This window comes from Marmota flaviventris, chromosome 17, assembly GCF_047511675.1.
Source record: "Marmota flaviventris isolate mMarFla1 chromosome 17, mMarFla1.hap1, whole genome shotgun sequence".
NCBI lineage: Eukaryota > Metazoa > Chordata > Mammalia > Rodentia > Sciuridae > Marmota > Marmota flaviventris.
The window spans coordinates 33,953,555-33,981,039 of record NC_092514.1 but is presented as its reverse complement, the minus strand read 5'-3'; the positions used below and the strand labels follow the sequence as shown (position 1 = coordinate 33,981,039).

At 36.7% G+C, this 27,485-nt stretch overlaps 1 protein-coding gene and 1 non-coding gene across 6 annotated transcripts in view; both read right to left on the bottom strand.

The window, feature by feature from the left end:
- The window catches only part of Ssh2 (slingshot protein phosphatase 2), a 267,844-nt gene that overhangs the window by 63,610 nt on the left and 176,749 nt on the right, over window positions 1–27,485 (bottom strand). For all 5 annotated transcript variants that reach the window (XM_071603876.1, XM_071603877.1, XM_071603874.1 and 2 more), the window contains 2 exons: window positions 11,473–11,576; window positions 5,493–5,557 (listed from right to left, as the gene is read on the bottom strand). In XM_071603876.1, the coding sequence (XP_071459977.1) occupies window positions 5,493–5,557; window positions 11,473–11,576 (169 nt within the window). The remainder of the gene's footprint in view (window positions 1–5,492; window positions 5,558–11,472; window positions 11,577–27,485) is intronic.
- LOC114083963 (U6 spliceosomal RNA) lies at window positions 8,814–8,920 on the bottom strand. Its single transcript, XR_003581243.1, has one exon. It is a non-coding gene; the product is annotated as a U6 spliceosomal RNA (small nuclear RNA).

Below are 27,485 nucleotides of genomic sequence, written 5' to 3'. Positions count from 1 at the left end.
TTTATTTTTTTTGTTTTTGAAGTACTGGGCATCAAATAAAGACACTTTACCACTGAGCTATAATCCTAATCCTTCTTGCTTTTTTAAATTTTGAGATGGGGTCTTGCTAAGTTGCCAAGACCTTGAACTTGAGATCCTCCTGCCTTGGCTTCTGAGTCACTGAGATTACAAGCATATATCAGTATACCCAGTCCTTCTTGTTTACTTTTAAAGAATTGTTTGAGAAAGTATATTAAGAAGCACAGACAAAGGCTGAGGTGTAGCACAGTGGTATAGTGCTTGCTTGACACATATGAGGTCCTGGGTTTGATACCCATCAACACACACACAGATGAAAGAAATGCAGATGAGATTTATATTTATGTATAATGCTACTTTTGGATTAGGATATAAAATTTTCAACAAAATAAAATAATTAAACTTAGTATATAAAATAATTATGAAAGGATTCCTTGAAATTTCAAATTAAATTTCTTAAAAGGAATTTCTAGCCATGTAAAAAAGAAGGCAGTAGCTGGTCATGGTGGTGCACACTTGTAATCCCAGTTATTAAGGAGGTTAAGGCAGGAGGAAGGCAATTTTGAGGCCAGCCTGGGCAACTTAGTGAGACCTTGTCTTAAAATACAAAATAAAGAGGGCTAGGGATGTAGCTTAGTGTTACAGTGCTTACCTCATATGTGCAAGGCCCTGTGTTCAATCCCCAGGACCAAACCAAACAAAAGAAAACAAAAAAAGCAAAAGTCTGTTGTAGATCCCTAGATTCAGCAGATGTGAAAGAAAAAGTGCACATTTAACACACAGGAGGCCCTGGATTCTAAAAAATAACAAAGGCAAGTAGAAGCAGCATACAAGAGAAAACATGATAGGATGACAAAATTTAAACACAGAATTATTAAGTAAATAAAGAAATCAATGATTACCACAGAGTTCAGAGGCCTGATGATCAACTTTACACAACCAAGCTTATATTCTATTCATTATCTCTCTTCCTAAACAGAAAGCAGAGATCAACTATTTGAACTTAACCTGTCTATGGCCCTTAGTCAATTTCTTTTCTTTCATTCTTTTTTTTTTTTTTTTGCAGGAGGTGGTTCTGGGAATGGAACCCATGGCTTTGTACATGCTAGGCAAGCATCCTATCACTGAGCCACATTCCAGCCCTTTTTTATCTTTTATTTTACAACAGGGTCTCACTAAATTACTTTTTTTACTAAATTGCTGAGGCTGGCCTTAAACTTGAGATCCTCCTGCCTCAGTCTCTTGAGTCGCTGTGATTCAGGCATGCAACACATGCCTGGCTTCCTCTTTATGCTGTATTAGCTTCTTAAATACTGTAGCTGCCTCATGTCATTCCTTGGCTGAAAAACCAGTAACATGTCACAACCACTTACTGAAAAGAAAAGGGTATTACCTCTAGTTAGTAATCTAGGGGTTAAGTATGTAAATGAGTAAAGTAAGCCATGTCAGCATTAAATGGGTAGAAATACTTTTTAATTTCCACAAAGAAACATACTCAATCCATTTTTGTTTTTCTACTTTTATTAAAGGCAGTACTATAAGAAAACTAACTTCAAAAATGATGACAAGCGTTAACAGTTGACTTTGAGTGTCCAGGAGACAACAGGGCATGTGGAGATTATGGTAAACTAAGAATCCACACTAGCTGGGTGTGGTGGTGCATGACTACAATCCCAGCAACTTGGGAGGCTAAGGCAGTAGGATCACAAGTTAAAGATAGCCTCAGCAACTTAGCGAGGTTCTAAGCAATTTAGGTGTCTCAAATAAATAAATAAAATAGGCTGGCTCTAGAAGACCAAAAAACTCCACCAGGAAACTTCTAGAACTAGTAAGTGAATTCAGCAAAGTGGCAGGATATAAAATCAACACCCATAAATCAAAGGCATTTCTGTATATCAGTGACAAATTCTCTAAAAAGGAATTGAGGAAAACTAACCCATTCACAATATACTCAAAAAAATAAAAAAAAATACTTGGGAATCAACTTAACAAAAGAGGTGAAAGATCTATACAATCAAAACTACAGAACCCTAAAGAGAGAAATAGAAAAAGACCTTAGAAGATGGAAAGATCTACCTTGCTCATGGATAGGCAGAATTAATATTATTAAAATGACCATACTACTAAAAGCACTATACAGATTGAATGCAATTCCAATCAAAATCCCAATGGCATTCCTCATAGAAATAGAAAAAGCAATCATAAATTCATCTGGAAAAATAAGAGACCCAGAATAGCTAAAGCAATTCTAAGCAGGAAGAGTGAAACAGGTGGTATCGCTACACCAGACCTTAAACTATACTACAAAGCAATAGTAACAAAAACAGCATGGTTCTGGCACTGAAACAGGCTGGTAGACCAATGGTACAGAATAGAGGACACAGAGACTAACTCACAAATATACAACTATCTTATGTTAGACAAAGGTGCCAAAAGCATGCACTGGAGAAAGGACAGCATCTTCAACAAATGGTGCTAGGAAAACTGGAAATCCATATGCAACAAAATGAAATTAAAACTCCATCTCTCACAATGCACAAAAATTAACTCACAATGGATCAAGGATCTAGGAATTAAACCAGAAACTCTGTGTCTAACAGAAGAAAAAGTAGGCTCCAATCTTCATCTGTGGGGCTAGGCCCCAACTTCCTTAATAAGACTCCTATAGTACAAGAATTAAAACCAAGAATCAACAAATGGGATGGATTCAAATTAAAAAGTTTTTTTCTCAGCAAAAGAAATAATCTGTGAGGTGAACAGGAAGCCTATATCCTGGGAACAAATTTTTACCCCTCACACATCAGATAGAGCTCTAATCTCTAGGGTAAATAAAGAGCTCAACAAGATAAGCACCAAATAATAATAATAATAATAATAATCCAATCAATAAATGGGCCAAGGACCTGAACAGACACTTCTCAGAAGAGGATATACAATCAATCAACAATATACAAAAAAATGCTCATCATCTCTAGCAACCAGAGAAATGCAAATCAAAACTACTCTAAGATACCATATCACCCCAGTAAGAATGGCAGCCATTATGAAGACAAACAACAAGTGTTGGCAAGGATGCAGGGGAAAAGGTACATTCATACACTGCTGGTGGGACTGCAAATTAGTGCAGCCAATTTGGAAAGCAGTATGAAGATTCCTTGGAAAGCTGGGAATGGAACCACCATTTGACCCAGCTATTTCTCTTCTTGGACTATACCCAAAGTACCTAAAAACAGCATACTATAGGGACACAGCCATATCAATGTTTATAGCAGTACAATTCACAAGAGCTCAACTGTGGAGCCAACCTAGATGTCCTTCAGTGGATGAATGGATAAAAAAAAATGTGACATTTATACACAATGGAATACTCTCAGCACTAAAAAATAATAAGATAATGGCATATGTAGGGAAATGGATGGCATTAGAGAAGATTATGCTAAGTGAAGTTAGCCAAACCCAAAAAAACAAATGCCGAATGTCTTCTCTGATATAAGGGGGGTGACTCAAAATGGGGGAGGGAGGGAGAGCATGGGAGGAAGATTACCTCTAGAAAGGGAATAGGGGTGGGAGGGAAAGGGAGGGAGAAGGGGAATAGCAAGGATGGTGGAAGGTGATGGTCATCATTATACAATATACATGTATGAAGATGTGAATTTGGTGTCAACATACCTTATATACAAACAGAGATATGATAAATGGTGGTATAAAGACGTATTAAGAATTGTATGCAAAAAAAATAAGAGAGCTCATGTATAATGGCATAATTTGGTGTGAACAAAATATATAGAGTTACAAAAATTGTGCTGTGAATGGATAATTATGAATGTAATGCACTCCACTATTGTCATGTATGTAAGAAATAAAAAAAGAAAAAAATTAATTCTCAGATATTAAAATCACATGAGAGACATATGATCATTATGCTCTTCCCCTTGATGTTGATTCAGTATTTCTCAGTAAAATTCATGAATCTAAATCTTTAACTTACAACCCCAAGGGGTTTTAATATAAGTGAGAAACAGTGTTCTAGAAACATGAAAAAATAATGTTATGATTCAGTGTTGGAATATTATTCATATTAAAATAGTTTGGCAGATAAAAAAAAATAGGCTGGGGATGTGGCTCAATGGTTAAGTGTCCCTGGATACAATCCCTGATACCAATAAGAATAAAAGAGTCTGCACCAAACCTCTCCCGACCCCAGTCTAGACACATTTCCCCTTGTGAGAATAAAATTTCAGTGTTGCCAGAAATTTTTGACTTTTGAAGACCAAAATCTGGATTTTTTTTCCCCCTTTGCAGTGCTGGGGATCAAAACCAGGACCTTGTGCATGACACGCAAGTGTAATACCATTGAGTCACATTCCCAGTCCCCAATTTGGATTTAAAAAAAAATTTTTTTTTTAGTTGTTGATAGACCTTTATCTTATTTATTTATATGTTTCTGAGAATCGAACCCAATGCCTCACACATGCCAGGCAAGTGTGCTATTTACTGCTAAGTGAGAGCCCCAACCCATCCCCAATCTGGATTTTTATATGAATCCATTCAGCTTCAAAATTCTGGCTAAAGCTAGATGTAGTGGTGCACACCTGTAATCCCAGTAACTCGGGAGACTGAGGTAGGAAGAAGATAGCAAGTTCAACAGCCAACCTTCAACTTAGACCCTATCTTAAAAGAAAAAATTTTAAAAGGGTTGTGGGTGTATTTCAGAGGCAGAATGCTTACAAACATAAAAAAAAAAAATACTGTGTGGTCCAAACAAAACATATCTCTTGCCTATGAGCTGCCAGTTTGAGACTACTAATTTATAGCATTAAATCAATTTGCCTGCTCTATCTTTTAGTCTCTATTTTACCTATTGTAACAAAAGTGCCCTTTTCACACTCTTCAATACATTTTCATGTACATTTGATCCTCTCCACTATGAAAGGCAATCAGGAGATGAGGAAAAAGGCACAGATAGCTGAAGGTAACTTGCCCAACATCACATGATTAGCATAAACTTAAGCCCAGGTCTCCTGATGCTGAGTTCAGCATCAATCCTTGATGATTTAACTCCCTCTTTGTCACTCCCTTTGTATTCTTTTGCTTAAGTTTTGTCCTCACCTGAAACAATTTCTTTCTACTAACCCAAATCTCATTATCTTTCAAGACCCATTCAACCTCCATTATCTACATAAAATCTTCTTATATTAGGTAAAAGTACCAAGTTTTCTCTGCTTTTTCCAAAACTAAGATATTGCGGGCAATAACTTACAAATGAATACTTATCAATGGCCTTGAACCATCAAATTATTTTTCATAACTCTCCATTAGTCTATAACTACAATTAAATCTAAGTTCCTGGTACTATTCTTCTTTTCTTTTCTACATAGTTCTCAGTGCTGTGTCAGAACACAAAAATGTATTAAATGTTGGATATTTTAGACAATATTTTCAGGAAAAGAATTATGATGATACTACTAACTTACCAGCCTGATATTGTCTTCTGGGCGGAGTAATATGAACATTGCTTGGAGATGCTGCTGGAGATCACCTGGTGAAATTTACAAAATAAAGGATAATTATTCTCCATTCTAGTATCAAGACAAAAGATTCCTTCTATCCTATCAAATTGTAAAGGAAAGTTCTGGTTCACTGAAGGATTAATTAGACACAAAAATTAAGTATGATTATTGATTTTTTTTAAATGCAGAAAGAATGGTAGTCTGCATCTTTATACATTCATTTTTAGTCTATATTACATTAAAATCTGCATTTGACCTATGGAAAGTGCACTTGGACCAATCACAGTTTTGTATAATGTCTATGAATGAGAGACCTGCTGGGCAGAGGCAGCTGGCTATGCTTTCAGGCCCATTGAAGGTGGCACTGAGGGCATTTTGAAAATATGATGTGTGATCTAATGTTCAAAGAATCACCCCTAACTTTTAAACAGCCAATCCTTGTGTCATTTCTATTTTTGTAAAGTAATCTTCAACTGCACTTAACCTAAGAAGACTATTAGATTTTCCCTAGAATAAGTGGCTGAGAGTATATATTAAATATAGTATATTAGGAATTTCTATTTTCTTAAACATATCACATGCTTTAAAATTGCCATTATTCCAATCCTTATTTGTTCTTTTTTTAAAAGAATTTTTTAATATTTATTTTTTTTAGTTTTCGGCGGACAAAGCATCTTTGTTTGTATGTGGTACTGAGGATCGAACCCGGGCCGTACGCATGCCAGGCGAGCGCGCTACCGCTTGAGCCACATCCCCAGCCCCCCTTATTTGTTCTTATGCATTTTATAAAACTAAGTCAAAATTTTTTTTGTACTATATCAGATTTCCTCATATTCCCTATTATGTACTAGGAAATCTGAGGCATTGGCTAACAGAAGACAATTAGACAATGCCCTGTTATATATATGACAATCTAAGAACCAAAAACTTCATACCTGTCCACCCAGGCCCAGCTTTTTCTAAGAATCTAATGTGACTGACAGGGATGCTAATATAACCTGTTCTCATATTAGTCTTGGGAGAATACATATACAATTTCCATCATGTTAATTTCATAGCTGTTAATTATGGGATGATACGTGCAAAAAGTAGAGAAAGGAAGGAAAAAAGTAGACTAGAAACAGATGTGTTGATCTAGATAGTCACTAAGTCTAAAAGTCTTTCCTGCCTACTCCTTCCCTCAAAGAATAGTTTTCTTGCCTCCCTCCTCAATTTCATGGATGACTTCTGACCAATTCCATTATTGCAGAATCTATCAACATTTAAAAAAAATATTTATTGTTTAGTTGTAGATAGACACAATATCTTTGTTTTATTTATTTATTTATTTTTATATGGTGTTGAGGCTCGAACCCAGGGCCTTGTACAGGCAAGGCGAGTGCTCTACCGCTGAGCCATAACCCCAGCCTTCTATCAATATTTTTTTAAAATTTTTATTCTAATTTGTTATTATGACAGCAGAATGTATTACAATTCATATTACAGAGCACAATTTTTCATATCTCTGTTTGTATACAAAATATCTTCACACCATTCCTGTCTTCATACATATAGTTTGGATAATGATGTCCATCTCATTCCACCATCATTTCTAACCCCATGCCCCCTCCTTTCCCCTCCAACCTCTTTTCCCTATCTTGAGTTCATCTATTTCTACCATGCTCCCCCTCCCAACCCAACTATGAATCAGCCTCCTTATATCAGAGAAAACATTCAGCATTTGGTCTTTTGGGATTGGCTGACTTCACTTAGCATTATATTCTCCAACTCCATCCATTTACCTGCAAATGCCATGATTTTATTCTCTCGTATTGCTGAGTAATATTCCATTGTGTATATATATCACATTCTCTTTATCCATTCATCTACTGAAAGGCATCTAGGTTGGTTCTACAATTTAGCTATTGTGAACTGTGCTGCTATAGATATAAACATTGATGTGGCTGTGTCTCTGTGGTATGCTGTTTTTTAGTTCTTTGGGTATAGACCAAGGAGAGGGATAGCTGGGTCAACTGGTGGTTCCATTCCCAACTTTCCAAGGAATCTTCATACTGCTTTCCAGATTGGCTGCACCAATTTGCAGTCCCACCAGCAACGTAAGGTTGTGCCTTTCCCCCTACATCCTCACCAACACTTATTGTTGTTTGTGTTCTTAATAGCTGCCATTCTGACTGGAGTGAGATGAAATCTTTGAGTAGTTTTGATTTGCATTTCTCTAATTGCTAGAGATGCTGAATATTTTTTTCATATATTCGTTGATTGATTATAATTGTCTTCTGAGAAGTTTCTGTTCAGGTCCTTGGCCCATTTACTGATTGGGTTATTCATTTTTTTGGTATTTAGTTTTTTTGAGTTCTTTATATACTCTAGAGATTAGTGCTCTATCTGATGTGCAAGTGGTAAAAATTTGCTCCCAAGATGTAGGCTCTCTAATCACCTCACTGATTGTTTCTTTTGCTGAGAAGCTTTTTAGTTCAAATCCATCCTACTTATTGATTCTTGATTTTAATTCTTGTGTTATAGGAGTCTTATTAAGGAAGTTGGGGCCTAATCTGACATAATGGAGATTTAGACCTACTTTTTCTTCTAATAGGTGCAGGGTCTCTGGTTTAATTTCTAGGTCCTTGATCCATTTTGAGTTGAGTTTTGTGCATGGTGAGAGATAGAGGCTTAATTTCATTTTTGTTGCATATGGATTTCCAGTTTTCCCAGCACCATTTGTTGAAGAGGCTATCTTTTCTCCAATGTATGTTTTTGGCGCCTCTTTCTAATACAAGACAACTGTAATTGTGAGGGTAGTCTCTGTGTCCTCTATTCTGTACCACTGGTCTACTGATCTATTTTGGTGCCAATACCATGCTATTTTTGTTACTATTGCCCTGTAGTATAGGTTATGGTCTGGTATAGTGATGCCACCTGCTTCACTTTTCTTGCTAAGGATTTCTTTAGCTATTCTGGGTCTCTTATTTTCCAGATGAACTTCATGACTACTTTTCTATCTCTATGAGGAATGTCATTGAGATTTTGATTGAAATTACATTAAATCTGCACAATGCTTTTGGCATTATGGTCATTTTGACAATATTAAATCTACCTATCCAAGGACAAGGGAGATCTCTTCATCAACTAAGGTCTTCTTTAATTACTTTCTTTAGTGTTCTGTAGTTTTCATTGTAGAGGTCTTTCACCTCTTTAGGTTGATTCCCAAGTATTTTATTTTATTTTTTGAGGCTATTGTAAATGGGGTAGTTTTCCTTTCAGAGGATTTGTCACTGATATACAGAAAAACAAATGGAACACTTCATGAATTTGCATGCCATCCTTGTGCAGGGGCCATGCTAATCTTCTCTGTATCATTACAATTTTAGTATATGTGCTGCCAATGCGAGCACTTATCAACTTTTTTTTTTTTTTTTTTTTTTTTTTGGTGTGTGGTACTGGGGATTTTAACCAGAGATATTTTTCTACTGAGCTAAATCCCTAGATCTTTCTTTTATTTTTATTCCAACAGTCTTGCCAAGTTGCTCAGGCTAGACTTGAATGTATGATCCTCCTGCTTCAGCCTCCTGAATAAGTGGGATCACAGGCATGTGCCACCATGCCTGTTCCATAGTTTTAAAATTGCAAAACAGTATTTATTTATTTTTTTGTGGTACTGGGTATCAAACCTAGGAGCACTCTGCCACCAATCTACATACATACCTGGCTCTTTTTATTTTGAGACAGGGTCTTCCTAAGTTACCCAGGCTAGTCTAGAATTTACAATTCTCCTGCCTCAGCCTCCCTACCCACTGGAATTACAGGGATGCACCACCACACCTGTCTGTATTTAGATATTTTAAATGCAACTCTCAGATAAAAAAAAAAATTCTAACCAGTTGATGAAACATGAATAAAAAATACAATTAGACTATTGATCAGTTCTCTGTTCTGTCACCCTCTTCCAGTTTCTATGAGCTTAGCAAAGGCAGCTTCAATTTATGTGAAGTTGTGGCTTTTTGAACTGCCTTTATACTTACACTGTCTCATCTGTTGTGATCTGGATCACAAATCAAGCCCATTCAGCTTGTTTTAAGTCTACTTTCATTTTTTGTTTTTGGGTACCGGGGATTGAACTCAGGGGCACTTGACCACTGAGCTACATTCCCAGTCTTATTTTGCATTTTATTTAGAGACAGGGTCTCACTGAGTTGCTTAGGGCCTCGCTTTTGCTAAGGCTGGCTTTGAACTCTGGATCTTCCTGCCTTAGCCTGCCGAGTTGCTGTGATTATAGGTGTGAGCCACCGCGCCTGGCTCTACTTTCATTTTTCGTACGAGGAAAGCTAAGTGAACAATGTCAAGTAGACATAGAGGTGGCAGTTGAGTTGAGTGTGGAAGTTTGACCAAAGAAAAAGCCAAAAAGGGCAGGAACTTTAAAAGCTACTGAGCCTGCTTAAAATTATAAGGCACAGAGCCAGCCTCAGCAAAAGCAAGGTGCTAATAAGCAACTCAGTGAGACCCTGTCTCTAAATAAATTACAAAATAGGGCTTGGGATGTGGCTTAGTGGTTGAGTGCCCATAAGTTCAATCCCTGGTATCCAAAGGGGGAAAAAATTATAAGGTACAGAGCAATTTGCCCAACATCTTAGACAAACTGGATTAAAACCAATCATTTGTCTTCTTTTTTACTATAAGTGATAAATTGCCAAACAGAAATATAAAACTCAGCTGGGCCTACTTCCTCTGTACATTCAAGCTTTTGGGAAGTGTTTCCTTTTCCCATCCCTTTACCTTCAGCAGTGGGCACTGGGGATGAAGGTTTTAGAAAGTATAAATGCCAAATAATTTTCAAAAATATTTCCTCTTACTTAAAAAAATATTTCCACTGGTGGAGAGTCCTGGTAGGAAGAAAATACCATCTAACAAAATGGATTAAAATTCTGAGCTGCTACATTTATAACTATGAAAACCCAAACAAGAAGTAGGACAGTCACTTAAATAGCTGAGCATATCCTGACTAGAGCTAAATTCAACTACTGGCTCAATGGGATCTCATATTTCTGGCTCTTCTCTCTGACCTACACACTCAAAGTTTACAGTCTTCTTTGTTTCCTTCCTAGTAATTGCAATTTCTTCTAATCCTGCAGGTCACAAGTCACTAAAGCTGCATATCTGAAACAATGAGCTACCATCTCTTTGTATAGTATTGAACAAGATTACTGTCCTCAGGTTGTCTTTTATTTTCTCCTCAAAATGACACAGAGTTTGTTTGGAAGAAGAGAATAATCAAGCTGGTTATTTTCCTAAACTTTGAATAGCCTACGAGAACCCTCTCTCCCTAGGACACTGTTTATCTGATTCTTTTTAACACCATAGGTGCATTTGACTTTAGAGAAATCCAACAAAAGGAAATATAATGTATATACTATTGTTGGCAGATATTTAAAAATCAGAGTTCTACACTTATTCCTAGAAACACAATTATCTGATGCCTCCTTGTTTTACCAAAGCCCTGTGAACTAAATTTCTAGCCTTTTATTATATATTTATTCAAGAAGCAGACTCTAGAATTTAAGGATGGCTATTTTAATTTGTGATATAAAAACTCTAGGGGCTGGGGATAAAGCTCAGTTGGTAGAGTGCTTGCCTTGCAAGCACAAGGCCCTGAGTTCAATTCCCAGCACCACAAAAACAAACAAACAAAAAACCTTTTCATTACAGTATTTTTGTACCTTCTCATTATTGTTCCAACAAACATTTACTGAACATCTACTATATGTGTAAGGCACTTTGGTTAAGTGTTACAAAAATGGGCTGTGAGAGTGAAAAAGTGATTAAAGAACAGAATAAAAAAATTTTTTTCATTATTAAGGAACTGTTGGAAAAATGGGGATAAGGAAGTGAGCCTTTTAAAATAAAACAAAAGGCAAGGTAACAAAAAGGATTGGTATGTGTGTAGCTTTACCTGCATGTTTGTTCCGTCTGTGGCTGATTCTTGGTGTGGATGAGCCATTTCCCCGTGGTAGAAAAAGGGCAGCACCTTTGACAGTTAAAAAGCTCTCGCTGATGCTGTAAAGAAAAAAAGTCAAAAGAAAATAAATTACTTAAGGAACAAAATTAAAGAGGATGGAGACACACTTTAGGATTATTCTCTCTTATTTCACATTAATAGAATAAACAACTCTTTCAGTGTTACCCACAGAATCTGCAAAGGGTAGAACTTTTAATTCGCCAATGGCAAAATTTAGAAACACATAATGTAGGGCTCCAAGTTTGCTTTTGAGTATGGTACTGCTACTCAGGGTTAGCTATTGTATTGTAAATGATACTGCCTATTCAACAGTTCCACCTGGAAATCTAACTGGAATCTTAAATTGCTAAAACTAAACTCTTGGGCTGGGGATGTAGCTTGGCGATAAGGTAATTGACTAGCATGCAGGAGACCCTGGGTTCCACCCCCAGCACTGCAAAAAAAAAAAAAAAAAAAAAAAAAAAAAACTCTCTTAAGAGGGTTTTGTTGGGCCCCTGCCCCAACTGAATTCTAGATTCATCCACCAGTTGTGTGGGGCAAATACATAGTAGTCATCCTTGGTTTCTCTTTTTCCCTCCTATGTATACATCTAATCCATAAGTAAGTCTATGAACTTTATTTTCAAATATCTCGAATCTTCCCACTTATCCCTATTATCGCTGACTCTGGTCCACTGCACCATCATTTCTCACTAGTACCGCTGTAAACCCTCCTCCCCAAGCCTTTTATTACAGAAAAATTCAAACATACATAAAACAGAAAGAATAATAAAATAAACCCCCACATTCCTATTCGGTTTTAATTTATGGCTAATTTTGTTTCTTCTATGTACTCATCCTCCTCACCTTGCCCCTAAAAGGTGAAACAAATCACAGACATTATTTCAGCAAAAGCCTCTTAATAGGTCTGTCTGCAACTATTTATATTCCCCTCTCCATTATTCACTCACCAATCAGTGATTTTAAAAATATAAAATCATACAATATCACTTCCCTGCTTAAAAAAATCATTTTCATACTTAAAAATGAAAAGCCAATCTTTGGCTTGTTCTTTGAAGCCCTTGTTACACCCTATGGCAAGTTCTTTGATCTTACACCATCTCCCCTTCTGTTTACTATGAGCTAGTTGAACTGCCTTTTCTGATTCTTTAGTATTCCAAGGCCCCTTTCTTAAGACCTTTGTATTTTTTGGAAGATTTTTCTCCTGGTTGGTCTTAGATCCAATATCACCATCTCTCTTCTCTCTCATCCCAATAATACTCTATCCTGTTGCTGTTTCCTTCAGGATATTTCTCAAAAACTAAAATTATATTTATCCACTGGTATCCTTGATTGCTTTATCTCCATATAAGAGAATATAAGCTCTATGAGAGCAAGGACTTGACTTTGCTCCACACTAGAAATAATACTGGACACACATTAGATGTTCAAAAGATGTGATGAGGGCTGGGGATGTGGCTCAAGCGGTAGCACGCTCGCCTGGCATGCGTGCGGCCTGGGTTTGATCCTCAGCACCACATACCAACAAAGATGTTGTGTACGCCAAGAACTAAAAAATAAATATTTAAAAAAAAATTTCTCTCTCTCTCAAAAAAAAAAAAAAAAAAAGATGTGATGAATGAATGAATTCATCTTGGGGCTTTCCCCACAGTTATATCTATTTTGTCACTACAGCAGGATTATAATTTAGGATGAGCCTGACAAGTAAATAAAAAGCAATATAGAATTCAATGCATAGGACAGATTAGTGAGCTATAAAATAAATGTATGATGATAAATTAATCGGCAAATGTAAATCACCTGTTCAATGCTGTCAGTTGTTGACTCAATTTTATCCTTTAATAAAGTGGCATGAAGCTGATAAAACTTTTCAGGTAACCTGCCAACTAGATTGAAACATATCTTACAAAACAGCAATCTATAGATGCCACTTTAAAATAATCTGCATGTTGACTTGGAGGGGCTGCCTTGATTTTTTTGTTTTGTTTTCATCTTTAAATAAAGCATTGCTCTCTTGTGGTTTATTGCACAAGCCTTGTCTCTTGTTATATGGTGGTGTGCACATGCTACCCTGCTGTGGGCCACCATTCCACTCACATTACAGGAACAACCTAAAACAAAATGTCTGAGTGACAGGATGAGTGGGGTATACCACAGACAGGAAATGAAATTCACATTTCTGCCAACACAGCAGCCTTCCGCTTTACTAAATGAAAATACTTTTAAAAACAAAGGCTAAATAATCTACCTATTCACCAGGAAAAAATAACAGCTTTTAGCACTTTGGTTTTCAGTAAATAAAACCGTTCTCTACATCTAAAAATGAAGTATATTTGTTGAGAGCTTAAAACAGCTGAGCATACTCAGTCATTCCTTTTGTGGGATAGAGGTAGTTTCTCTTTGGCAAAGAAAGTTTAAGAATTAACTTCCTGGTTTTGAGAGTTCTGTAATATTGTCCTTACATACTTCTGATGCTTATGCTTTTAAGCATATTTATGTAAACTGTATTTAAATGTGTTCTTTAAAATATATGTAGTACTTTCAAAACAAGATGAGAGCTGGGGTGGTAGACAAGGGCCCTTGGTTAATTCAAAGCTGACTAGACTCCAAAAATTATAAAGATAACACCAACAATCACACTCACATAAGAAATAAAGAAAAAGAACTCTCCTATTTGAATTATTTCACAAATCTCAGCACACTTTTCTGACATAACAAAATGCCCAGCAGACACAGCTGAGATAGGAGGCAGTTACTAGGTTTTGATACAGGCTCCCAGAGAACCATGGCATATACCTCTGGATGGTATAATCAGTCATCTTTATTCCATGGCCTCAAATTATGGCCCCTCCGTTATCATAAAGGTGACAGAATGCTGGTCAAAAGGAGACCAGGAATGAGAGTGTGGCTGATTATTAAATTCCTTTATCATGGGGCTGGGGTTGCGGCTCAGCAGTACAGCGTTCATCTAGCATGTGCGAGGCCCTGGGTTCGATCCTCAGCACCACATAATGAATGAATGAATGAATGAATGAATGAATGAGTGAATGAATGAATGAATAAAAGGCATTGTGTCCATCTGTAATTAAAAAAATATTTTTAAAAAATCCTTTTTCGGGGCTGGGGATGTGGCTCAGGCGGTAACGCACTTGCCTGGCATGAGCGGGGCACTGGGTTCGATCCTCAGCACCACATAAAAATAAAATAAAGATGTTGTGTCCACCGAAAACTAAAAAACAAATATTTTAAAAATTCCTTTATCATCAATGAAAAAAGTTGGAAGCTCTATACATACTAACAAAGATAGGATGGAAGCACAGTGGCATGGAAGTAAAAATCAAAGTTCACAACTTTCAAATTTAGGTAGATCAAATTCAACTTGAAAATGAAATGCTTTGTTTGCAATAAATTTCATCTCAGATACTTCAGTTTAAGGTAAAAGCTTAGCATATCCTGCCAGAATATTCAAAGATTTATTGAAGTAAATATCAGATTTTCTGAAAGAGCTGCCTGAAGAGAACAACTGATAGAATTGTTCTCTAATTAAAAATCTGTTCTTTACAAGGGAAAGTGAAAACTTATTCACATTTTCTGAATTGACAAGTTCTTTATAGTCTGGCCCAGAAACAAGACTTCTTCAATTAACTCTACAGAGTGGTGTGAGCATAGATGCCTAAGTCAAAGATAAACCCCAAAGACTAAAGAACCCTTATATTAAAGAAGAAACAAGATAAAGAGAATGCTACTCTTATGATATAAAGATGAAAAATGACTAATTGCTTATAGGAAAACAACACTTAGAGGATCACCTTTCTAACAGAATGATATTGAGGTCCTCTGGAGTCTTTATTAGCACATAACTGAAGAATGTCTATTCCTCTCTTTGCCATAAAATCACTTGCTCAACAAGGGAAAAGGCATCTCTGGTTAGATAAGTGAAAAGAGCTAATAATAGTTAACTTGACTAGATGCCTACTGTATGCTAGGCATTGAGTACTTCATTTACCCTTCACGATAAACCTATGAAGTAGGTACTATTTTTATTCCTAATTTACATGCGAGAGTCTAAGTGGCTAGGAAGCCTCAGAGCAAGGATTCAAACCAAGACCTGACTTGAAATCACTTGCTTCTTTCTATGTTGCTCTAGCTTTAGGAAACAGTTTACTGTAGATGAGATACAATGTCCTCCCTACATGACTTTTTGAAAAAAAAATTTAAAAGAGAGTACAGAGTGAGAGAAAAGGACTGAAATCAATTCAGACCTCAACTCTTCTCATTCCTCGCACCCGCCAAAGGTCATAAATAGATTATACTGAGGGGAATGAAGAACATCTGGAATGAGAAATGAATCCAGTTGAGATGGGCAGTTAGGAACTGTAATCTCTGCTAGGAATGATAGTAGCATTTTAGTCTCAAAAATGGAGGAAAGAGCACTGTGCTTTTAATATATCTGAGAAGCTTTCTGTATCATTCCCTTATGATCAAATCACTTCCTCAAGTCTTACTATCATTAACTGGTAGTTGCTTCTCAGGCAAAGTGTAAAGGAAAAGGTCAACTCAGAGAAGAAAAACTTAATTATTATAACACTGGAATGATCTTTGAGGAATGTAATCAGGGTGATCATCCATGACCAGCAGGAAGGTTAAGGAAGCAAAACAAAGCAACAACACACCTGACCAAACTGCTGAAAATCAGAATAGAAAATCTACTGTTTTAAATGCATGCAATACATGTGATAGTTTACTATGAGAAGGCAAGTTTCAGAAAGGGAATGTAATACTTTTATCTCAAAGTTAAAATTAAGAAAGTAGATCTCATGTTTATAATGTTTGTAATGCTGAATTCCCTAGTTTGTTTGGTATTCCTGCCTGAAGCCAAAATTTATAGGTAAATTATTTTGTAATACTGACTATACATAATATTATCACACAGAGTTGGTTGGTTGGCATTTATGTTAAATTCAAAGACTCATAATCTATTTTTGCCTTAAAGAATATTGACCTAGAGGAAACTTTCAAATACATTCCACCTAGCCAACATTTTACTTTCCCTCTCCTCATAAACTTTCCCTGCTTATTATTTAACTTTCAGACTTGAAGTGCTAGGGAAGCCTCTGCCAATCCCACTAAACGGAAAAAGTATTCATGCTCTCACTTAGTGTGACCATATCATAATGAAAGGGAATTTTTAAAATATATTTTTTATTTGTTCTAATTAGTTATACATGACAGACACATCATACACAAATGGAGTATATCTGCTCATTCGTCTGGTTGTACATGATGTAGAGTTACACAGGTCATGTACTCATACATGCACATAGGGTAATAATGTCCAATTTATTCTACTATCATTCCTTCCCCCATATCCCCTCACCTCCCTTCACTCCCCTCGGTCTAGTCCAAAATACCTCTATTCTCCCCTCTACCCTTATAGTGAATTAGCATCCGCATATCAGAGAAAACATTCAGCCATTGGTTCTTTGGGATTGACTTATTTCACTTAGCATAATATTCTCCAGTTCCATCCAGTTACTGGTAAATGCCATAATTTCATTCTTCTTTCAGGCTAAGTAATATTCCATTGTGTATATATACCACAGTTTCTTTATCCATTCATCTGTTGAAGGGCACCTAGGTTGGTTCTATAGTTTAGCTATTGTGAATTGAGCTGCTATAAACATTGATGTGGCTGCATCATTGTAGTATGCTGAATAGTTTACTCTTCAAGCAGAATGTTCTTTTGTAAAAATTTTTATTCTAATTTTTTATATAAGACAGTGGGATGCATTACAATTCATATTACACATGTAGAGCACAATATTTCATATCTCTGGTTGTATAAAAAGTGTCTTCACACCATTCCTGTCTTCATACATATAGTTTAGATAATGATGTCCATCTCATTCCACCATCATTTCTAACCCCATGCCCCCTCCTTTCCCCTCCCACCCCCTTTCCCTGTCTAGAGTTTATCTATTTCTACCATGCTCCCCCTCCCAACCCAACTATGAATCAGCCTCCTTATATCAGAGAAAACATTCAGCATTTGGTCTTTTGGGATTGGCTAACTTCACTTAGCATTATATTCTCCAACTCCATCCATTTACCTGCAAATGCCATGATTTTATTCTCTCGTATTGCTGAGTAATATTCCATTATGTATATATACCACATTCTCTTTATCCATTCATCTACTGAAAGGCATCTAGGTTGGTTCTACAATTTAGCTATTGTGAACTGTGCTGCTATAGATATAAACATTGATGTGGCTGTGTCTCTGTGGTATGCTGTTTTTTAATCCTTTGGGTATAGACCAAGGAGAGGGATAGCTGGGTCAACTGGTGGTTCCATTCCCAGCTTTCCAAGGAATCTTCATACTGCTTTCCAGATTGGCTGCACCAATTTGCAGTCCCACCAGCAACGTAAGGTTGTGCCTTTTCCCCTACATCCTCACCAACACTTATTGTTGTTTGTGTTCTTAATAGCTGCCATTCTGACTGGAGTGAGATGAAATCTTTGAGTAGTTTTGATTTGCATTTCTCTAATTGCTAGAGATGCTGAATATTTTTTTCATATATTCGTTGATTGATTATAATTGTCTTCTGAGAAGTTTCTGTTCAGGTCCTTGGCCCATTTACTGATTGGGTTATTCATTTTTTTGGTATTTAGTTTTTTTGAGTTCTTTATATACTCTAGAGATTAGTGCTCTATCTGATGTGCAAGTGGTAAAAATTTGCTCCCAAGATGTAGGCTCTCTAATCACCTCACTGATTGTTTCTTTTGCTGAGAAGCTTTTTAGTTCAAATCCATCCTACTTATTGATTCTTGATTTTAATTCTTGTGTTATAGGAGTCTTATTAAGGAAGTTGGGGCCTAATCTGACATAATGGAGATTTAGACCTACTTTTTCTTCTAATAGGTGCAGGGTCTCTGGTTTAATTTCTAGGTCCTTGATCCATTTTGAGTTGAGTTTTGTGCATGGTGAGAGATAGAGGCTTAATTTCATTTTTGTTGCATATGGATTTCCAGTTTTCCCAGCACCATTTGTTGAAGAGGCTATCTTTTCTCCAATGTATGTTTTTGGCGCCTCTTTCTAATACAAGACAACTGTAATTGTGAGGGTAGTCTCTGTGTCCTCTATTCTGTACCACTGGTCTACTGATCTATTTTGGTGCCAATACCATGCTATTTTTGTTACTATTGCCCTGTAGTTTAGATTATGGTCTGGTATAGTGATGCCACCTGCTTCACTCTTCTTGCTAAGGATTTCTTTAGCTATTTTGGGTCTCTTATTATGAAAGGGAATTTTATAACAAGAAATTTTAAATAACAGACCAGAGGTCAAGGGACTACAGAACTATCAATATAGATGCCTACTGAAGTTCAGCTATTCAAAACAGGAGAGAAAAGAAGGTACATCATTGTGCCTTGATGTATGAAATATGGCTGCACAATGTCAAAAAGCATTTTTTCAGGTAATGAGGAAAACTTGACTTTTTATTCCTAAAGGAATTTAGATCACAATGGGAGACAATCCAACCCAAATATAATACTGCTTTTTCTTTTTTTGGTACCAGGGATTGACCCAGGGGCACTTAGCCACTACTGAGACATATCTCCTACCCTTTTTACTTTTTATTTTGAGACTGTGTTTTGCTAAGTTGCTTAAGGCCTCATTAAATTGCTGAGTCTGGCTTTGAACTTGCAATCTCCTGCCTTAGCATCCAGAGTGGCTGGGATTACAGGCGTGTACCACCACATATATCTTATACTGTTTTCCATAATTAAACATTCCACTCCTACCACACATTGCCAAATATTCATTTGACAATATCAGAGCATCAAGTCATACCTGGAATCATCTTCCCTAGAGTATTAACTTCCAGACACATGCCTATGAATACAGGCAGCAGGATTATTTCTCTCTTTATCAGCACTCAAACAAAGGTACATCAGTAGACCAATTACTGGCAAAGCAGAGAAAGGCTTAGGATTCTAGTTCTTATTCATTAACTACAACCATCAGGCCATTTTAGTTCCAGCTAATCTTCCCCTTAACTCTGTTGCACAATGCTCCACACAACTGTACTCCAAAGGTGCAGTTATTTGCTTTCCTCTTTCCTAATTTTCTATGGTTGAAGTGGGGGAAAAGAAAAAGGTCTGTTTGTCCAAGGACAAGAGACAAATTCCAGCCACAACTAACATTCCTGGTCTTTTCCTACAGATCATAAGTGGGAGACAAAATAAACAAACAAGCAAAAAACCCTAGAAAATTCCTTTTATTCTGTTGATTTTGAATGTTTATAAACTGATTAGACTTGTTAAAATTTTTGCCTCAACTATTTGCATCTTAAAAAGGTTTGATAGAAACAATGATTTTAACATTGGTCAGTCATACAGTTCAATCATTCAATTTTCATAGATGGGGCACATTTGGTTTGACATTTGCTATTTTGTATTTTGGGTCCAGCAACAGATCTCTCTTTTCTAATATCACCCCAGTCCTCTTCTGGATATATGTGGACTTGGTGGCCTCCAGATTTTGAACTGGGGCTTTGCAAGAAGCTGGAATGTAGTTTAGGTCTAGCCTGTCTCACATTTTTCCCTGGAACTCTAAATCTTAGGCAAATAACCAAAAAGAATAGGCATAGTGGGGTACAGTCATATTAACTGTTGAGAATTTAATTAAATTAATTAATTAATTTAATTCCTTGCCCCAAATCACACAGCTAGTCATCAGGAGAGCCAGAATTAATCCCCCATGTTATCTGACACTCAGGCTGGCACTTTAACCCTTTATCCTATGTTAGATGTTATTATAATATGATATGTTGCTGACTTAATAGGCTGAAGCAAATAGCAGTTAAAAACACATCAAGTCAATTCATCCCAAGAGAACAAAGGCAGGATTTCACTGCAAAGCCTGGTATGGTGTTTGTTCTATTTTTTCACCATTTCCTGAAGACAAAAGTTCAGATCTGAGTGGGAAAAGATTGAGACATATTCTCATGAGGCACATACTTTCATCCTGTCTCTTAAAGTTGCTTCTTTTTCCTTTAGTAAGTTTCTTAGATATTAAATATTGTGGGGCTGGCCAAGTATGGTGGCACACGTCTGTAATTTCAGCAGCTTGAGAGGCTGAGACAGGAGGATCATGAGTTCAAAGTCAGCCTCAGCAACTTAGTGAGGCCCTAAGCAACTCAGTGAGACTCTTAAATAAAATATAAGAAAGAGCTTCAGATGTGGCTCATTGATTAAGCACACTGGGTAAAATTCCTGGTATCAAAAAATCAAATAAAACTAAACATTGGGGGATTGAACTCAGGGCCTTGCAAATGCTAGGCAAGCACTCTACTACTAAGCTATATCCCCAGTCCCGCACCCCCCCCCCCATATTAAAATCTAGGTCTCAAAAATAAAATGTGAGGAGGATCACAGAATCTACAAAGAAATACAGGAAAGCCTACATGGGCAAAAAGTGGCTGCCTGCCCAGTCCTTGGTTCCTTTTCAGTCTTCTCTGAGGCTAAAAGCATTTTCTTCTAGAAGATAAATGGCTACATATACACTTGATCTCCTTTCAGAGATACAAAGCATTTAGCTTTTGGTTTAGGTTTTTAAAAGGGCTGGGGATGTGGCTCTAGTGGTAGCACGCTCGCCTGGCATGCGTGCGGCCCGGGTTCGATCCTCAGCACCACATACAAAGATGTTGTGTCCTCTGAAAACTAAAAAATAAATATTAAAAAATTAAAAATAAAATAAAATACTACCAAATAATCAAATGTCAGAGGTGGATGGTTCTGGAAAGGGTCTAGGACAGGGCATCAAATGGTCACCGGTAGACCTAGTTCAGCATATTTTGTTAGGCCAGCACAGATTTAAAATAACTTTGATGACAAAATACCTTCGAGAAGAACATATATTCTGTTTTTTTCCAGGTTGCCACCAATCCTGAACTTCCACAACTGCCTGACTCCCAAACTTCTGAGTTTGAGCTAAGTCTAGACCTCCCATGACAGCACTGCTGCCTTTCTAGTTTCCCTCTCTGCAGCTGCCCTGGTGAGACTCAGCCTCAGTCTTGTCTTCAATAGTTGTCCAAAAACTAACCCTCCCAAATACCACCATCACCACCACAAACACCAACAACAACACACTTAGATGCCCATGAATGAGTTAGTCTCAAGGAACTTCCTCAAACACAACTGACCCTAGTCTTCTGATGACTGACTGGTAGGGAATTTTGTTTAGAAGATCCTCCTTCAAAAAGAGGAGAAACTGTCTCAGATCAAAAAAGTACATTTCCATGACAGGCTGAATTAACAAAGCTTCTTGGTTCTAAATTCTAGATTTGGACACTTTTCTTTTGGAAGAAAAAAAATTTAAAGCTGTCTGACCCAAAAGTAAATGACCTGCACAGTTTCCCCCCAGTATTTAAAATGTTACATATACTGGTTACTTATTGGTTACTAAGAGACATGACCCAACATTACTTGGCACTAAATTTCAAGTAGATGTGGGAATAAAACAAAAGATTAACACTGTTCAGCATTTGAAAAATCATTTCATTTACATGATTAAACAAATGCCTTCTTAGGTATTTAAAACACACCTGCAGAAGGAATGCAAGTTAGTCTTTATTTAACCTGAAATGTCAAACACTGCTTTCAGACCCTTTCTCTTTTACCCTTGGCAAAGCCTCTTCTGAGGTTCAGGTCATCTTCATTTTGTTGTTGTCACTTTTTGACATTCTTGTTGCTATTGCTTACTTATCCCTTATCCTGGCTCACTCTCTCTTCACTCTGGTTCTTACTTCAATCTTTTTATTTTTTTTATGTTTTTATTTTTTAGTAGTAGTTGGACACAATACCTTTATTTTATTTATTTTATTTTTATGTGGTGCTGAGAATCGAACCCAGGGCCTTGCACATGTAGGCGAGCGCTCTACCATTGAGTCACAACCCCAGACCCTTACTACAATCTTAGATGTTCATTTATATGGACAATAGAATCTCTAAGAGCTTTGCCACCAAGCGTCTCATCTTTCTGATCCTCAAAGACCTTTACCTAGACTCTGAGACTTCTAATTCCCAGGGTCTCTCTGGAGACCATGAGATGTTGATGAACTCTGGGTGGGGGGTACTGAGGATTTAACCCAGTGGCATTGTACCACTCAGGTACATCCCCAGCCCTTTTTGATTTTTTATTTTGAGATAGGGTCTCACTAATTTGGTTAGGGCCTTGTTAAGTTGCTGAGACTGGCTTTGAACTTTGATTTCCCTACCTCAGCCTCCAGAGTCTCTGGGATTACAGATGTGTACCCCGGTAACAGGCAATGGTAATGGATTTGATTTCAGGGGAAAAAAAACCAAAAACAACTCATATTTTGTGGCAACAACCAACCTGTTTCTCTTTGTGACTCCGATGTGTTCAATCCCCTTTCAACCTGAAGGAGACTCCTAGTCCCTTTAGTTCCTCAATTTTTTCAAGGTGGCCAACTGTTTTTTGGACTTTTCTTTCTTTCCTAATTAACTATCTCATGTCCTATTTCCTAGTTGGTTTCCCTATAATTTATTCTCCTTGCTCCTGAATTCCCTTCATAATACTACAGCTTAAAACTGTAGGATTCAATGAGGTTGTTTTGTTTTTTCCCTGTGTTACTGGAGGTTGAACCCAGGTGTGCTCTACCACTGAGCTATACCCCCAGCCCTTTTTATTTGAGAAAGGGTTTCATTAAGTAGCCCAGGCTGGCCTCAGACTTCTGATCCTCCTGGCATAGCCTCCTGAGTAGCTGGGATTACAGATGTGTGTCATCATGCGTGGCTAGTGAATTATTTATTATCTGTCTGAGGAGTGGGCTTCTTGGCAGAAAAACTTTAACTATCTTGTCTAGTGTTCTCTAATGTCTAGCATACTGCCTGACAGTCAATAAATATATATTGAGTACATGAAAGTAATTGAAGGAGATTATGAAATAACACCTCTGGAAGTCACAGCACACTCATGGTCTCAATAACAAAGATACCAGACACAACAGCAAAAACACTGAGTTAACCCAGTGGTGCATTGACATCTCTGGAAAGCTCCCTTCCCATGTTATTCCCCAAACTCCCCACTCTGGACTCCTACTTCCTTCAACTCTCCATAGTTAACCTGACCTTGTATAATACCAAGGAAATGGTGGCTAGCTAATATTACTGTGCTTCTCCATCTGAGAATAATGTGTCCAGCTGTCAAAAGTCAATCCTTTCATTTGTGTCCTAGACTCCATTCCTTCCAAAGTCACTTTTATCTCTCTAATGACTACTTCTCCCCAAATGAATAAGTCTGGTCTCTCACATCCTTAAAACAAAAGAAAACAAAACAAAACAAAAAAATCTTAACTTGATCCTATTTTCTCTTCTAAATTTTCTTGATTACTTTAAAAGAAGTCTAGGAGCTGGGGTTGTGGCTCAGTGGTCGTCGAGCACTTGCCTAGCATGTGTGAGGCATTGGGTTTGATTCTCAGCCCCACATTAAAAAATAAAATAAAGATTTCATGTCCCAAAAAAAAAAGAGGAAGTTCTATACTTGGTGTCCCCATTTTCTTTTCTGGCCAGTCAATTTTCCTACCCACTGCCATCTTATTGTCTTTCCACTCCTCTGAAACTCCTCTTCACCATAAGTTTGTCAATGATTTTCAAGTAACAGAGCCAAAGAATTGACTGTAAGGTTTTAACTTAATTAAATCATCTCTGCTCTTCAATTAAATATATGAGAATAATACAAAGGTTTTGAGAATAACCTGTTTAAGCTTACCGATGATACAATCAGTGAATGACAGTGAAGGATCAAAATTTAGAGTTACTTTTAAGTTTTTTTTGTCATTTTTAAACCCCATTCCCTGGCTTCTGAGTTCTTGGACATTATAGTCCCATTGTAGCTTACCCTTCCAGGTACCAAAAGGGTTCTAAAAGTGAGCTCTCAAACATAAGAAACCCAAGGATTTTGTTTTTTTTTTAATTGAGTCAGTTCAGTGCTACTTTACTGCAGTCTTACAACTAACTTCTCAAAATTCACTGGCTATAAAAATTTAATCCAGTCTGCAAAACACCTGTCTTATCAGCACTCTTTGCCAAACAATCTCTTCCATAGTTATTCTCTACCTTGCCTAAGGAAATGAAATGATTTTCCAACAGGCCGTCTTAAAACTCCCTCAAAAACACTAATTCAAAAATATTAAACCAATGAGACAGAAAAAGGCATGGCAAAATGTTAAATCTCTTTAAAATCTATTGCTTGATTTTCTTAACTAGCCCTACACTGCCTGAATTTTAAAGTCCCTTGGAAAATTCCTTTTTTTTTTTTTTATGGTTGTAATGCATATTACAGAGCTCCCTGGCCATATACCAACGTACAGTGAAATTCAAAAGGGGCCAGTGGTTAGGTTCTGACACTTGTAAAAACAGTTAACTCTTTTTTGCCAATACCATGCTGTTTTGGTTACTATAGCATTGTAGTATGTTTTAAAGTCAGGTATTGTGATACTACCAGCTTTGTTCTTTTTGCTTAGGATTGTTTTGGCTATTTGGGGCCATATGAATTTTAGGATTTAAAAAAAAAAATTTCTATGAAGAATGTCCTTGGTATTTTTATAAGAAATTGAATTCAATCAATAGGTGGTTTTGGGTAACATGGACTTTTTATTTTTATTTTTTAGTTGTTGATAGACCTTTATTTTATTTATTGATATGTAGTGCTGAGAATTGAACCCAGAGCCTCACACATGCCAGACAAGTACACTACCACTGAGCTCCAGCCCCAGAGCCAACACAGACATCTGTATTTGTTTTTACATTTTATTTACTTATTTTACTTGTTGATGGACCTTTATTTTTTATTTATATACGGTGCTGAGAATGGAGCCCAGTGCCTCACATGTTTGAGGCAAGTAGTCTTCCACTGAGCCACAACCTCAGTCCCCAAGGTAGACATTTTAACAATATTAATTTTTCTAATCCATGAACATCAGATACCATTTTTCTTTTGTGCGTTCTCTCCAATTTCTTTGATACGTTTTTATTGTAGAGTTACTTTACCTTCTTAAACTTCTTCCTATGTATTTTAGTTTTGTGGTAGCTATTGTAAATGGGATTGCTTTCTTGATTCTATTTCAGCTAGCTGGTTATTAATGTATTGAAACATCATTGATTTTTGTAAGTTGATATTATATCCTGCAACTTTTATGAATTTATCAGTTCTAACAGTTTTCTGGTTTTTTTTTTTTTTTAAATATAAAAGATCACATCATTTGCAAACAAGGATAATCTGACTTCCTCTTTTCCAATTTGGATGCCCTTTGTGTTTTTCTTTTACCTAATTACTCCAATTAAGAACAATTAACTTTTGCAATACAAAAGATAATGATGATTAAGGAGGAGGGGCACGAGGAAGGAAAAAAAGAGCAAAAGAGTAAAGTCCAAATGATGATTTAATGATTTGTCAAAGGAAAAAGAAATAAAGTAGCAATTGCTGTTCTTAATTAGTTCACAATTTTTAATCAACCTGATGTCCCTTGCTTCCTATACTTTTCCCCCTCCCAGAATTATTATAGATTATCCCACCATTTCAGATGAAAACTTTACTCTTTCTTGTTCCTTGAAAATTTAATTTTTGGGGCTTTCTTGATGCCAATCCATTGTGTAACAGTTATTTTACAAATTTATGAAGTGTACATTGTAAAGCAAATTTTCAAAGAAACAATGATCTACAGCACATTTTTCTCTATTTTCCAGAGAATGATTGGAAGAAATCAGAAAGGAGGAGACAAGAGATTGCCGAGGTAGTATTTTGTAGTACAAAAATGGGGCAACGTGAAACTATAAGAATTTCAGATACTTTAACTAAGATTTGGAGTAAGAGGAAAATGTCCAAATCAAAATGATCCAAGAGTAAATTTAATTTTCATGTGTCTGAAATGTGTTGTGGAGTTAAAATTCATATAATATATTTGCTCCTACGTAGGAACAGATATTGGAGTACAATCCCACACCTGCTGCTTATATTGCTTTTAGCTCCTGGTTGAGCTAGGTTCAATAACCTACCTCAATAGCAATTCTTCAGGGTGCAGAAAAACATAAGGATCAAAAGAATTTATTTTAATCACCAGTTTTATTACCAAAGGCAGAATTTATCTTATTAGAAGGAAAGCCACAATCCTAAAGAGGGTCATTTGTCTTCTTACACAGAAATAAACAACTAGCAAAACTGTATGTTAAGTCCTACAGACTTCCTAAGCTATCAGGGAAGGCCTCACAGATCTAATTTTAAAACATTCAAGCACAGGGAACCATGCTTACTAAAAGGAAGGTGGTTAAAGATACTCAGTATTTAATCATGTTAACCAAACAAGGAGACAGTCCATTTTATTTTTTCTTTTGTCAAATAAGAAAGTGAGAATAATAATGGCCTTATTCACTATTAAGAAGAGGATGAAGGATGAGACCTAAACAGCTCTGAGGCAGACAAACAGAAATAAGGCACTGCCACCGACAAGATTAGTCAGATATTGGGAGAGTTGAGGTTTGCAACACAACAAAGGGCAAAAAAATGAACTTTAAAAAAGAAAGAAAGAAAGACTGCTCTGAGATGGGCATCATAACTTGTAACTTGTCTTGAATAGTCAATGTCATTTAATAACAATTTTTTGGGGAGTGGGGTACTGGAGATTGAACTCAGGGGCACTCAACCACTGAGCCACATCCCAGCCCTATTTTTTTTTTTAATATTTATTTATTTTAGTTTTCGGCGGACACACATCTTTGTATGTGGTGCTGAGGATCGAACCCGGGCCGCACACATGCCAGGCGAGTACGCTACCGCTTGAGCCACATCCCCAGCCCCCTATTTTGTATTTTATTTAGAGACAGGGTCTCATTGAGTTGCTTAGCGCCTCACTGTTGCTGAGGCTG